Source organism: Xiphias gladius, chromosome 8, assembly GCF_016859285.1.
Source record: "Xiphias gladius isolate SHS-SW01 ecotype Sanya breed wild chromosome 8, ASM1685928v1, whole genome shotgun sequence".
NCBI classification, from domain to species: Eukaryota; Metazoa; Chordata; class Actinopteri; order Istiophoriformes; family Xiphiidae; genus Xiphias; species Xiphias gladius.
In genome coordinates this window covers 30161558-30177434 of record NC_053407.1, presented here as the reverse complement: position 1 = coordinate 30177434, position 15877 = coordinate 30161558, and the positions used below count along the sequence as shown (strand labels likewise).

General features: G+C 41.4%; 1 protein-coding gene across 1 annotated transcript; it reads right to left on the bottom strand.

Moving 5' to 3' along the window:
* Positions 1-1015: 1015 nt before the first annotated feature.
* On the bottom strand, positions 1016-15299 carry ciao2a (cytosolic iron-sulfur assembly component 2A). The gene is made up of 5 exons (XM_040133956.1): positions 15023-15299; positions 13768-13932; positions 6864-6913; positions 4244-4289; positions 1016-1856 (listed from the first exon to the last, which is right to left on the bottom strand). Exons 1-5 carry the CDS (start codon positions 15144-15146, stop codon positions 1756-1758), a joined length of 486 nt encoding a protein of 161 aa, XP_039989890.1. The 5' UTR covers positions 15147-15299; the 3' UTR covers positions 1016-1755.
* Positions 15300-15877: the final 578 nt, after the last annotated feature.

The window sequence follows — 15877 nt, the reverse complement described above, 5'->3', positions numbered from 1 at the left end:
TCGTCGGTTCAGCTGGAGATGTCAGCGTCGGCAGTGTGCAGGAATCCCACAAACCAGAAGCTACGGTGGTTTTTAAGGTACAAACTGAGTGCAGACTCTGACCTCTGGCCAGAAACTTCGGGAGGAACTTCATTTCAAGTGTTTATTAATGCACACTGCATCTGTTGAATTCGAAGCTCGAATGAAGACATGGATCAGTCTGCCCTGGAGTTGGTTCAGCTCTGAGCTCCTGACAGCGGCAGCAGCATTGTTCCTCGCAATTACACTCAGCCGTAATTGTCGTCCGTCCCTCTCAGGATCTTTGGTTCAGACCAACAGTGCCCCCAACGGGTGAAGCCAGGTCATTACAAGAACTAAGCAGAGCCATGGTTCCTGAAACCGGTACCCTCACATAAATCTTTCAGCATTTAAGTTTGAGTCTGACATAAATGTGAAAAAATTAGTTAAACTTTGAACAAAGAGTATTTCCCCCAGGCATATGATGCACATTTCCGTTTTTCAGGTTAATCAGCCTTAAACAAAAGTAATAACAAAAAGCAAAGCTACATCAAAAACTTAGCGTCAAAAATAAACTGCATATAAAAACTGAAATGGCAGGATTCACCTTTTCCACAAAAACACTGTGCCAGTGTTTGTGATCCTGGACTTTAAACCCTAACCCTTGTGTAAATGAGGACGACATTTCAGTTTCGTTTTTTTTTTGGCTCTCTGAGGTGCAAGACACAACAAAACATCTGTTTTCACAGGATGAGTAATACAAACCATGACCAGTAAACGGCCCCGAATGTGTAAAATCAGTGAAGTGCCCTTGTGCCAGGGAATGAACGCGGTCACACAGGTGGATCAGAGGCAAAAATAATGCGAGTGTGTGCCTACTTGTGTTGAAGCGGCATTTAAATAGGAACTTTTCTGCTAAAATTGACAGGGGAAACATATTAGTCAGTCAAACACAACTCAGAAGCTGCTTCCCACTGATGTAGCTTTTATTTCCTGATTTTTTTTTTTTTACATGACATTTTTTTTTTTTTTACAAAATAATCACATCTAAAGAATCATATTTCTATTCAAGACTGACTCGAACTGGCTGAGAGATTCACCTGAGTGCATTTACAAAAGGCCAGACTTCTAAAAACAGTAACCACAGGAAAACGTGAAACATCTCGATGACTTTCTTTCTGTTTTCCTCTGCAACAGATAAAGCAACAGACCCATCTCTCCTTCCAGAGTCCGTTGGAATGAGGGAGGAAAAGCAGTGGGATGGAGGAGGAAATGGAAGTAGCACTCTGGCCCATTTCCTCTGCAGCATCTGGTGCTGCCTTTAGCAGAACTCAGCAGACAACGACAAAGACCCGGTGCTGCTCAGTGCGAGGCCATCCAGCAGGGAATGATGAGAAAGTCAACACACATCTGTCGCTTTACGCCTGCTTCCACCCGGCTTTTATTCACTGCTCGGTATTCAAACTTACTACCGGAGACTCTTCCTAAAAAAATTACCCCAAACACCCGCAAACTCCCCAGAGCCGACATAAGCCTCTGCCATCAGACCGACGCTCAGGGAGTCCTCTGAAAAATATCCGCAGGTGCCGTGGAAACGCAGGCACGCACTCACAGGCACGCACGCACACACACACACACACACACACACACACACACGCACAGGCACACACACACACACACACAGACACACACACAGACACACAGACACACACACACACACCTCCAAGGCGTTTGCTTCAGACGGGCGGTTCTTCCTCGTCAGTCGTCGGGTTCGGTGACACACTGCTCCACGATCTCTCTCAGGTTCGGGTTTTCCATGGCGGCTGCCACTCGCTCCTTATCGTTGATCTGTTTGTTAACTGGAGACACAGACAGCAGATTCCTTCACTAAAAAAAAGCCAGACTTCACACTGACCTCATCACACCGCAGCTTCATTACTGCAACACTGTGGCAAAATAATTATTTTTCTAAATTTGTTCTGCCACCTCCCTGCTAAATGTTTGGTTTAATTTTTAGCCGTGCTAGCTGCGCGGCTCTCGAGGTGGCAAAGTCGGTCAGTCTAGATTTCAATGAAATTTTGAACAGACATTCATGGTTCCCTGATGGTGAACTATCATAACTTTGATGGTCCTCTGACTTTTCCTCTGGTGCCATCATCGGGTCAACATTTGTATTTGTCCAGTGCTTTGGTTTATGATCAAATACCTGCAGGACTACAGACATTCCCGTCAGCCTCAGGTGTGTTTACTGCTAATGAACAAATTTTAAAATGTTAACACACTAAACCACACACTACCACACACTAAACTACGACCAACAGGGCAGTGTTGGTCTTAGTTGTGCAGTGCACAAGTTTTAGTAGCAGTGGCGTCTGTGTTTGATCAATCGGCGACCGTCAGCCCTGCTAGCTCCACCCTTATATTTCCCGAACCATGAAAAAGCACTACCTCCAGAGAAGGGACTTTTTTACACTTGGAACTGTCCTAGAGGAACTAAATTTAGTCCCTGGTTCCTCCAAAGCACAGGATTAGTTCCTGCCTCAGAAGGTTGTTGCTCCTGTGGGAAGGTTCCTGCGGCACAAACACCCTATTAGATGGTGAACGTGGTGAACATGGGGATGTCAGCACACTTACTTCAGCATTTAGCCCCAATCACCGTTGTGTACTCTGGCACAATGACTCAGCCGTGCTCCATTAGACTCTTTAGGGCAATGTGCACCGGCAGCAAACGACATGCATCAAAACTTCACATGCCTCCCTGATGTGATGTCTGATGGTCCCTCTGTTTTATGAGCAACTCTGCAAACTGGCAGGGTCTTGATGCAAGATCCTCACAGGTTGACGCACATCTAGCCTCCAGAAAATCAGGAAAGTTTGTGGTATAACATGTTTCAACCTTTTTTTTTTTTGAATAACAAAATCCACCAAACTGCTCAGTGCATCAGCACTTTGATTAAATACAATATAAGTTGTTGGTTTTTTTAAAAGTAAAGTAAATATCTGAACAAAGAATAATTAAACAAGCATAAGAACCTGATCAATCGTTGATCCTTGGCACTTTCTGATGGTTGATGATACGGATTTGCATCACTCCTCAAAACATACTGAGGTAAAACAGCAGCGGCATTTTTTGACTGTATCTCCTCCGAATTGCTGGCATAGGCTGCGTATGAATGACTTTTATTGAAATCTCCATGGCAACGGTTGATACGTTGGCGGGAGAACGATGCCAATAAAACTCTCAGAAGATGCAAAACAGTAATTACGTTTATGAATTTTCCATTAAAAACAGCAATCACTGGTCTGTCCTCTGGGTTTTCTGAATGTTCACTGCAAAATTTGTTTTCAGATAATTGCAGATGGGATTTTTCAAAGAGGGGGGAAAGGAAAAAAATCAACTTCGAGGTAAAAAAATTCCCCATACCTTAACCTTTTCAGTTTCTGGTGTGTTGTGTTGCCTGAGCCGGATGTCAATCATGGGCATAAATCAGTGTGAAGAAACTGCGGGTATTAAATTCAATTTGAAGGTGGTGCCACAGAAAAGGTCTTGAGTCTCAGTAAAAACATCCTTTTTTTCAATTAAGAAACATCTTTTATGCAAAGTTGACATTTTGTCCCGAGAGCTTCGGCAGAGGAAAGGGCCGAGGCCCACGAATATTAATGTCAAAATTCACGGAAGCCTGGCTTTGGAAACCTCGCCATGGACCGTAGTGTTGGTCAAAGGGCAAATATGACCTGACAGTGGTGCTATACAACAGGTCAAAATGCCACAGAAATCATTATGATGAATAGTGGATGAAGGTGTCTTGCAATGGACATTGGACGGCCGGACATTGACACACCTCTTCACATCTTTCAGATGTGCTCAGGCTGATGGAGAAGAGTCTCATCATGCGAATTTGACTTGGCAACCTGTGCTCATTTGTCTTTTTTAAATCACTGTATATGCAGTTGTGCCGCCTCTGAAATGAGCTTTTCATCCAGTCTGAACACACCTTTAGGCTGCTAGCATGAAAAAAGGCTTTTTATTATTGATCAATTCAGCCAGTGCTTTGTTCCTTGAAGCTACATCAGACCCTTAAATACTTAACTTAAATTTGATTACCGTATTTCCAGCGGGCATACTGTTAGTGAGAAGGACACGGTGTATCCCACGTGACTCAGAAAACTGTTTCAGTTGGAGCTTGTTAAATCTCAGGAAGCCATTTGTTTTTTTAAATTAAAAAAATAAAGAAAACAGACTTACTATCTTCCTCAGTAGAGTGGGTTCCTTCTGAAATGTAAATTTCCAACTGTGAAGAGAAAGAAAAACAACTGATGTTAAATAGCAGAATTGCATGCTGTGTGTTTTTTGTGTTATTTATTCAGCTATTATTCCAGAAACTCAATTAAGAACAAAGGAAATATAAATATATCGCAAGCATGTGTTCACTGGCAGTTTTGGGGGTTGTTTTTAATTGTTAATGATCCGGTGCCCCCAAGCACAAAGCCAGCTCCAAACAGAAAAACCCCTTGGGCATGAACTGGAATGAAAACTCCAAGCCAGACCTGATCGCCAACCACCAACAGTCCGCAGCCGACCCGGGTACTATTCATAAGGTGTCAGGACTAAAGTTTTGACATAATCTGGGATCATACTCTTTGTGCTAACATAAACTAAACAATCTCCTCAATGTTACTGACCACAGTAACACTGGAGGTTCCTGGATAATATAACAATCCTATAGGTCCAGTTTGAATTATTTCAGCTTTGTTTGTCAGTTTGGTGGACAACTCTACATACTACAGTACCCATGAGCCTTAGCGGCTGTTGCTATGGAGAGGAAGCAAGTCAGAGTCGCGATCAGAACTGTAGTGGACTCAAAACGCTTTATGGTTACAGCTGAGGAGAAAAATCCGTCAACACAGTTGCTGAGTTCACCCAGAACTGACCCAGAATCCAAACGTGAACTGATGTAAGCTGCAGGTCGTATGGTCTTGTTTTATCAACACTGTAATCTTTAGTTTTCACTCGCCGTTAGCGGCGCACGTCACAGAATTTCAAGCTCATCAATGTTTCTTGCCAAAATACACATCAGAAGTCACACACAAGGAACCATTTATTTTTCGAACACATGTTGGTATCGATGGTTTTTGTGCTTAAGTGCCCGAGCTTTGAGTCATGTGATATTGTCTGTGGAGAAAAGTAAATGGGACTCCAATATTCACTTCCTTCTAGCTCTGGTTTTTGGTCTCCACCAGCTCCTGAGGGAAACATCTGGTAAATGCTCCACCGTGTCCACCAGCTGGTCTCTGACTGTGTCCATCTCCTGTGTGCTGCTGAGCAGGTAGTGCACAGTGGGCTTATTTGAGCTTGTTGGATAAAAAAACAGCTGCCTGCTACTGCTGCAAACACTGACACTGACCCAGGTGGGAAATATGTTTCAAAACCAAAACTAAGAGCTGAAAAAGGTTCTGTCAAAACAGTTCTGTTAAACTGCAGAGTTGGTGATTTAACATCACAGAATCATTGATACATTATTAAAAAATGGATTCATTCTACAGTCTGGACTTGGTCTAAATAAACTTTTTACATTTGATTACTGGTATTGCATTGTGAAGCTGCATCCTGCTCGCTGTGATCTCCGCACCGAGCAGATGTTCAGCAGCTACCTGAGAGAAAACACTCCTCTAATCAGGAGGCTACTCATTCTTTTTGTTGAGCAGACGCAATGCTGCAGAGATAAAGCAAACAGAACTCTCCACCAGCCTCCACAAACTGCGTTCTGCTTGATGGATGTCCAGGAACAGCTAATTGGCTGTTTTTTTCCAAGCTGATTTGGTTTTCAGTTCAGAATTCTGCCTCTTTCTCAGAGTTTTACTCTCTGAATCACTAATGAAACAAAAGTTGTGCTCCAGAAGTCCAGTCACTCCTCTGCCTCCTTGTTTTTCTTTGGGAGCGTTCGATTGGCTTTGTCATGCTTGGGTTTGAAAATCATCTTCAAACTTCCGTTGTACAGGGTAAAAAGGTCACGGAACTATATTTGTGTAAATAAAATCTGCCTGTTGAACTTGTTTAACCATCGGCATGTTTTAAACGGATCAGTTCACCAGAAAAAATATTTTTATCATCAAATAAACATAGCAGATTAACTGGAACTACTATCTACCAAAGAAACATTCCCTAAGAAACAATTCACAGTGAGGTCTGTGTATCATCTAGAGCCGAAGTTTTCAATCCGCGAGGCAAAAATACTCTGTGAAGTGAGGGGGATAAGTGCATGCAGGTGTTTTAAAAACAGCTGGAAGTTAGTTATTGTAGTCTGGCCGTTGAATTTTGCTTCGATTAAGAAAAAAAAAAAAAAAGAAGAAATCATCAGGTTTTTAAGTATCAGAGTATCACAGTAGTCCAATGAAAGCTATCTGCTCACCCTTTAGCAGACTGCAAACGGGAACCGCTGAAAGCTAAATCATCATACTGTTAATGGTGCCAATTCGCCAAATGTGAACAAATATAGGCTAAAAAAAGAAAAAAATCCGGGCTCAAGTTGTGGCCCACAGCTAACGAGCCCAATTTATATTCATACAGTAGCATTATGGGAACTGAAAAATCCATCAGTTAACTTATTTTAATGTAAATATATTTTGACAGAGGCTCTGAATGTCAAATCAGCCATGGGGGGGTTGAGAAGGGAGGATGTCGGTGGGAACCTCTGATCCAGAGTAATGGGAACACGGTTTCTGGTAGCAGATGTAGCCTCAATAGTATATTTTTAACCAAAATTATGTGCATGGCTAGATACCACTAGAGGTAAGTGAGACAATATGTGTTTTTGTGATTAGGGTGCACTGACCCTTTAAAAACAAAGAAGCTACTCTGTACTCACCTTGTGTTTAAAAGGCAAACATCTCTGCAGCTTCACTTGTAAGCACAGGCCTGTAGACACAGAAAACATCCCCGTCAGACACATCAGACACAGATCCCAGACGATGAACAGCGACATCGCGGCACTCAGAGGAATAATAACCAGCAGATCAGAGAAGACTGTGCCACGCTTTATTGTTGTCTGCTGGGAAATTATGTCGCTGCTGCAGCGGAGACGGAAACAAAAAAAGCAGAAAACTGACAAACAAACAAGTGGGATGGTCAAGATCAAACACGCACATTTGAGTAATTGACACCGATTTGTAATTCTAGTATCACTAGCTGAGGGATTATAGTTGTTTTTCAGTGTAATTTACTCCTAGCATGGGAACTCCAGTCTAATGAATGTGAACGACATATCCTCAGTCTGAGATTCAGCGGTTATACTGTCATGAAGTGTTATCACCTTGTATCGATGTATCGTCGGTGTGTGAGTGTGTGTGTGTGTGTGTAGAAAGCGCCGTATGTGCGCTTTGAGTGGTCGATAAGACTAGCAAAGCGCCGTGTAAGTGCAGTCCATTTACCTTTTTTAGAAATCCGTTTTCTTTCAGCTTGCTCCGTGTTTAACTACGTCAGTCAGTATTTAAGGTTGGCGTTGGGTGGGAAAAAAAAAGACTATTTTCACTATCGATAAATATGCTGATTATTTTCTCGATTAAACATTTGATCTATAAAGTGTCAGAAAATAGTGAAAAATGCCAAATCACAATTCACTAAAGCCCAAGGTGATGACATTTATTGCATTTCTTTCGACCAACAGTCGAAAACCAAGAGAGATTTGGTTTACTATCAGAAAAGACGAAGAAAAGCAGCAAATACTCACAATTCAGAAGCTGAAACCAGAGAATGTTGCTTAAAAAATTACTCGATCAGTTAATCAATTCTAAAAAACAGGCACCAATTATTTTTCTGTCCATCAAAGGTAGAGTTTGAGCTCATTTAGGACATCGTACTTTACAATACGCTAGCTTTGCCAGGCTACGGTCACGCGTTTTCATAATACTACAAACGCGAGGGCTCCCATTGTCGCCATGACGCAGAAACTAACGCCTCAACGAAATGGAGCATCTGAAAATCCAGAACAAGCAAACGATCCGGTCAAACAACACACAGTGCATCACTTTACAAAACCTCAGCTGACTGCGATCGGGCAAAAAAAAGAAAAGAAAAAAAGAAGTCAATCCACTGTGTTTCATTTTACCGGTGTTGTCACACAGTGACCTTCGTCTAGACTAGGGCTGTACTAAGAGTTGTTTTCATTAGCTGATCAATCTGTCTTCCTAAAGCTCAAGGTGACGTCTTCAAATGTCTTGTCTTGTCCAAAACCCAAAGGGATTCTGTTTAGCGTGATAATAAACAGAGAGAAGCAGAACATCCTCACAATTGAGGAACTGGAACCAGCGAAATTTAGAAGTTTTTCTTGCTTGAACAACCGACGACCATGAATTGATTGTCAAATTACTGTTATAGATCTGTCAATCAACTAACTGATAGGTCGACTGGTTGTTTAAGCCCTAATCAAGACCAGGTAGCTTAACTTCCAGTTCTGTTTCGTACTGAGATAAGGTGGCCAAAGGACATGAGTGAATGGTTTGGTTTTGTATTTATTGAATGGAGAATCGATTGTTTTCAATGAAGAGATTCCCAAAGATTCCCACCCCTAGTGTATCACAGAGCTGAAATGATGAGTCGATCGACTGACACGTCAATTCTGCAGCCAATCTGATAATCCATCTGTTTCAATCATTTTTCAAGAAAAAAATACAGAACATTCTCTGGTTCCAGCTTCTCCAATGTGGGGACTTGTTGCTTGTCTCTGTTTGATAAACTGAATGTCTTTGTTGATCAGTTTGAAGACAAGGCAATGTATAACGGGCATTTTTCACATTTTATAGACAAAACGATTGATCAATTAATTAATAAAAAAGTCTGCAAAATAACTGAAATGTTCGTTAGCCTTATAGTGACCTAACTTGGCCAATTTCAGACTGTTTTATTCAGACACAATCGGTCTGAGAATCTTGTTTTTGCTGACCTCCAGTGATTTCACTTCTCACCTTGCTGCAGTGATGTACAGATGCACTGGAGGGCACAGTGACATCACGGTTGGTTACTGGTGCATCCGTTTTTTTTTTTTTTTAATTTAAGGGGTCAAAATGTACTGTTTTGGGTGAGAACTGCTCCTTTTTTTAAAGTTAAAGAGTTTGTAAAGCACTTTGAAACAGCCTGAGTGCATAAATTGTGATAAGTAAATAAACTGCAAGGGCAGTAAAATCTGTTTACTAACTACTTTATCCATCAGGAAATCTTCATCTTAACCTGACAAACATCATATGTTGGATCATAACATTATTTTTGTAAATACATGTTAAAATGCTGGTCTTCTTCTCTCCTCGTGTTCTTTACTCAAACTCCTACCTGTCTTGTAACTGCATTGCATTCTGGTCTATTTCCTGCTTTTCCTGTTGTTTTGGAAACATTTTCCGCTTTCAAACTCTGCGGGAGCTGCTGTAAATTGGCAACCAAATGTTCCAAAATGGACCCGGAGCCGTGGGTAGAACCACCAGCGGCTACGTTGAAAAGCCTCAGCTGCCCTCCTCAGTGGGGCTGCAGGTCGTCTGGGAAAAAGGAAAGTGCAGCGGAGCACCAGCAGTTGCCTCTGGTCGGGAAATCATGTAGTGTGAAAAAGCTCATCTCCAGCATATGGTCAAAGCCGAGAGAGGCCAAGACCACTTTGACCTCAGGAGACCCGTCATTTACGTCTCAAAGATTTATCCTATTAAGAACAAGCTCCTCGGGGAAAAACTCTCGGTTCATTCATACTGTAACTGAATGCTGCCGACAGTGTGAAGAGAATCTGAATCTGTGATAAGTTCATGTCAGGCAGAAATACTGCAGTGTTTGGTGGTAGATACGAAATGAATCGACGTTAACATGAAATAATAAGCGAGCGTGCCGGCTCCCTGCGCGCTGTATGTGTATGTGCTGTACAATTCCGGCCGGATGATTATTCAGCACTGACTTTTATTAGTTTTCCATGTAGTCAGATCGTGGAAAAGGTCTCGTATTAAGACTCAATGGCTCACAGTTCTCATGTCTAAATGAATCACTCAAACCTCCCTCTACTTGGCCTAAAACTGCCTTCAGGTCATCTCAGCAAACAGGAAAACTCTCATTATCCTGACTTAGGAGCGCTCAGGCTAGGATTGGGGTTCGATGGCATTGTAGTGAATCTGAATCCAGTATCACATCCATTCACGCAGTCCTTGAATCCATTCAAATCCCCCACTGAATCTCATGAAGTTAAGCTTTCAACATTTGCAAGTCACTGAAGTTAAAAATAACTTACATAACTACAAATCGAAGATTCAGTTTAGGTCTGTGATAAGCTGTTGTTAGGCTGAATAACTACAGTTTCCAGTGGCAGCTACGAAATGAATCAACATTAACATCAATGAACTGAGCCTAATTAATTTTGACAACCTGTAGCTCCAGGCAGGAAATGAGCTGTTCAGCAGATGCCATAAAATGTCGATTATCGATTGATAGTGATTGTTGTGACACTGAAATAGCAGCTGGCACAAACAAACTCTTACACCAGATTTTTCACAAACTACTGTCGATCGAAGAAGTCATTTATCAAACAAAAATGCAGATTATTCTCTGGCTCCAGCTTCTCAAATAAGACGATCAGCTGCTTTTCTCTTGAATATCATTGGAAATTGAATGTTTTGGGCCGTTGTTCAGACAAAAACTAGGTCATTTGAAGGCGTCATGTTGGATTCTCCAAGCATGTAGATTTTTCAGTAGATTAATTGAGAATTATTTTATAATGAAAATATTCAATAGTTGTGACCCTAATTGAACAGTATTATGCATTAAGGACATCCAAACAAAGCTCAAAATCACCAAACTAATGCTTTGTGGAAAAGTGTTGGTCCGACACGTTGAACCCGTTTTAAGTTCAGTCCAGAAGTTCGCAAGGATAAAAAATATCAGGCTGAAGAACAGGGCATTTATAGAGTATTTATAAAATAATACATAACGCATTAGAGCCTGACCAATATATCAGCCGATATTAGCTAACTGCAGATATAAGGTGGTATCAGCATATATGTCAGCTGATAAATGGAATGGAACAAGCAGGTACAAGATATAAAATATACTGAACATGATAATGGGAAAACAGGGTGGAAAATAAATTCTACATGTAACCCTGGTTGGTATGTAACACAAAAACCATCTCCAACCTGCTCGCTCATTAGAAAACTGTACAGATAACAGTGCCGGTTACAAGTCTAAGTTATAAAGTGGGAGCGAAAATGTCGGTAATTAAAGAATCTACTTGCTGAGTGAGATGAGAATAATGCGCATTACTCGCCCTGCTGGGAGCAGGAAAACACAGACGCAGACTGCTGAGAGTGAGACACTGTTTAAACCAGAGTCTGGCTGCAGTCACGGGTCTGTTCAGGTCCGACTTCCGTTTAGTGGGAAAATTGCTCCGGCTTCAATGTTAATTCCAGTTCTTTTTACTTTTTCTGTGTTCGTGTGTGTGTGTGTGTGTGTGTGTGTGTGTTGTTTTTCTCTCCCCAGAGGAAAACTGCTTTCGAGCCAACTATTACAACAATGTAAATAACTGCTAACACACGATAACACAAGAACTCAGAAACAAGTCGCACAGACAAGATTATATGAACAGTAAAGGCGTATTACGTGTGCAGAGAAATGATTTTCTTCATGAGTTTCCATGATCACACTGGCTGCCTTTCTGAACCGCTTACAGCTCGAGTTCAAGTCTGCAATCTAAACACACCGATTCTCCCTGTTCAGTCTCACACTCCTGTTATTTCTGCGACTGCTGCAGACAACAGATTAGATTGATCACCACCAGCGACCAGCGGCATTGAGGTGAAGGGTCAAACTTTCAGTTACAGTGCCAGTCACACAGACGCGATAGTGAGGGATCAGCTGCTCGGCCCCGACTTCTAATCTCAACTGTTTTTACAAGAACTTGCAAAACTGTGTGTAGCAGTGCAGAAAATTAAAGGGTTTTCAAATCAGCCACAAGGGTCATTTTTGCAAGTAATATAGCAATGAAAAGGAAAAAAATAATAAATCACCAATGGGTAAACTTTCCTCTGAGAGAAAAGTACTGGGGACATTTATAAAGGAACATGAGGCAGGATTTTTGTGAACTTCTATGGTTTACGATAAAATTGGCAAAAAACAAAGCAAAAACAAAAAACAAAAAGTGGAACAAGTGGGCAGTGAGTCACATTGCTGCGGAAATGGACATTATACTGAATTTATCATGTGAGCTGCTGTAGTAGGCTACAGGTAAGTCCATCCCACGTTTTTTTTTTTTACGCGGCCTTTATTTGTTTGTGTTGTCAGGACCCAGGACCTATTATTTGAATACCGGCTTTTATAAGAGAATTTACCTCATTCCAAGAATTTATCCCAATCAGTGTACGTGTCGGCTGATAAGTAAAAAGAAGTGCTGAACAGATTATATCAAACTCATTTTGAAACAATATCACCTTTACAGAGTTTGTCCACCAGAGAGCACCGACAAGTTTATTTTTACCCTGCAAAATGTCCCGCTTATCAAGATTGAGTGTTTGTGTTGTATTTTTGTGATTAAAACAAGATTATTCACGATTCGCTTTTCATGTGAACAACTAAGTGCAACACTACGAACTTCCTCCCTGAGAGACTGTCTGAAAATGTGCTCCATTATCGAGATATTTAAACAACACCACTTTGTTTTTCTTCATCCTGAATGACGACAAACTGGGTCCCTTTAGGCTCTGGATTGGTGGTCAGGCAAAACAAGCACTTTAAATAAGGCAATCGGCTCTGGTAAATCGTGATGGTTGTGATGGCAGATTATTCGATGATGAAAGTAATAAATACCTTGTTAGACGAGGTAACACTAATATTTAGTTCAGGGCTTTAAAACCATGCGTGATGGATTATGATGTATGTAAAGTATATTCTCTGGAATAAACCTTGAAACATAACTCTCTTGTTTTTTCATTGTCAGTGTTTGACAGGTGTTTATTTAATTTATACTTTCTCACCCTTACGTCTCTTGTCCCGAGCAACGTTAAAGACACAGCGTAAGTAAACCGTATAAAATCAATTTCATGCTTGTGTGGCAGCGGCAACAGAATATTAGAGACCGACGTCAGCTCAGGAGGTCGACGTGACAGCGCAAGTGAAAAGTTAAACTGCCTTTTAAAGCTGAAACTGTCTATTTGTTGTTTGGGCTGAACCTAATTTTTGGGTAATTCATTCCACTTCAAAAGATCCACTAAGTGGAATTTGATTAACTGTCTCCCTGTAACAAGGGTAGTAGTGAGGACCTTCCAACCCTGAAAAGAGAACATTTAAATCCTTTTAGCTGGCAAAAAAAACCTTCGGTTTTCAACATGTTTAACTGTGCCACAAAATAATGGGGATAATGGGTTTAACGGTGCGATGAATGTAATACCCTGGGTGAACGGTGTTAACCGAAGGATTATAAAACTTAATACTAATGTGCTGATTTTGTTGATTCGTGTTTTTGTTTCTTTCCTTTCTACACCAAAGCACCGTTTCAGCTCTTAGATTTTGCGCCTCCTCTACACAGTCAGCCGCTTTTCACGTCATCACCGAAGATCCCGCTAAGCCCCGAATACATTCAATATAGAAACAGGCATAAAATCTGTGCCGGCAGAGACGCCGGGTGTGTGTTGAAAACCTTTAGAAATAAGACAGTAAATCCCAAAGTATCCGTCTCCCAAAGGTTTCTGCGTCTGCGTTTGATTTATCAGGTAGCTTCCGTCTGGTTCACGTCTGTTGTGGTATCAGCCGTGACTCACCGATCAGAGTTGCCAGAGAGCAGTGAGGGACGGTTGGAGAAAACTTGATAATGATAAGGTACTCGTCCTCTCCGAGCTCCTGGACCTCCACACATTTCTCCGTCACCACCTCCAGCTCCTCCAGGGTGTTGGGCTTCTCTGGGTCCCGGATTGATCGAATCACATCTGATGGAGGGCAGGAGACAAGATGTGTCATTGATACAGCTAACTACAGGTCTAAAATCCGAAAGCAAGTAGTACCCCTGAGAAACATTTAAGTGAAATAAACTCAAAAATAGTGAATACTTTGATGACCCGATAGGCCAGCAGTGGTATGTTATGAGAATGGCCGTTGTCCTTTACAGCAGTACAGAAAGAATTCCAGTTTCGTACGAGTCCTAGTTCCAGTATGTGCTGTTCACACCAGCCACACCAAACTCCATTCCGAAAATAAACTGTTTTAGTTCTGTACAGGCCCTGGTCCCAGTCTTTGCTGTTAACTACAAACACACCAAACTCCGTTCAGGAAATCACCTTTTTGAGTTCAATACCACGTCAAATCCCAGCATGTGCTGTTCTCTCCAGTCGCAGCTAACCGCATTCAGGAAATCATCTATTTGGGTTCAGTACCAGGACTGGTCCAAATGCGTGCCACTCGCTACAGTCACACCACACTCAACTTGGAGAATCATGCATTTGAGTTCTGTACCGGTTCTTATCCCAGTACAACAAACGGCACCTATTGGGCCCAACTCCATTCAGAAAATAATCTATTTTGGTTCTGTACTAGCACCAGTCCCAGTCTAGTCCTTTCGCCACAACCACACCAAACTCCGTTCAGCAAATCATTTATTTAACTTTGTCTTCAACGATGGCAACTTGTCATAACTACTTCATAAACCTCGCTTATGATCATTACACAATCAACACTTCGGCACCACCAAAGCGCGACGGAGAGCCATTTGACAAATAAGACATTATTATTAAAATTGTCTTTATTAGGCGCTGTTTCTTGAATTATATCACAAGTTATTTAGTATTGTAGTCGTGTTATTTGAGTTATGGACGTCACCAGTCATTACACTCAAGAAAGCACTTTTTTTTTTAACGAATTTTTGAATAGAGTCTGGTTTAGTGTCTGGTCTAACACGTCCTACGAAACCAGTCCGAGGATTATCTCAACAAGTCGTGTGAAAGTATTCGGGACCTCCACAGTCCACCTAACTTCACCAACAGCATTACAGCAGCACGGCGGGCCTGTTCCACCCTCACTCACCGTACACTTCTAACGCTTTCTCCTCCATCTTTTTGGTCTTCAGGACATTCCTGTTGTCGACGAGTCCAGAAAACTGTAAAAACTTGGCGACGGTTAACGATACGAGGCTGAACGCTATTTCCATTTTTTTGAAAACGCCATATTAAACGGGACTAGCTGTAGTGACTTTGACAGGAAAACAGAGACACCTCCGTGACCGGACAGCGGCGCGGAGATTCGGCTTTTCGCAGATCTCTATGTTCATGTGAATCACATCGGCTGCCACAGCTAACGTCAGCACTGACTGTACGGCGGTATGGAGATCAGCGGGATTTACGGCAGCCAATGAGCGCCTCTGTCTTGCTTTCGCTTCCTATGTTTTGGTTTCAGGGAAAAGCAATCGATGGACTATCTCTGCCTCACCCATCCAGTGCAACCGCATTTAATTCTTGACAAAATGTGATATTACCTATGTCAACAAGCCACTTTATTTTTGATAGAATAGGTGCTAGTTTAATTGCATTTTCAACTAGTAATACAATACAATGTTGCCATAGAAATATCAACAGTTGGACTGCCCTGCATTTGATGGGTGTGGTTATTTTTGTCAAATTGTTTGACAGGCTTTTCATTCATCAGCAAAAAATTCCTAAAGTTAAAGTGAAATTTGATTTATTTGAACAGACCTCAAATTGAAAAACTATAAGATCCACTGAAAATAAAAAGACATAGCTTTCTGAAACTGTTATGATTACTTCAAGAGGTGCTGGCTGCACTCCATTTTTTGGCTTATTTTGTTAATATTATTATTATATACATATATACCAAATGTTATCTTATTTATCTTGATTTTTATTTTGTTTGTTTTATGTTACT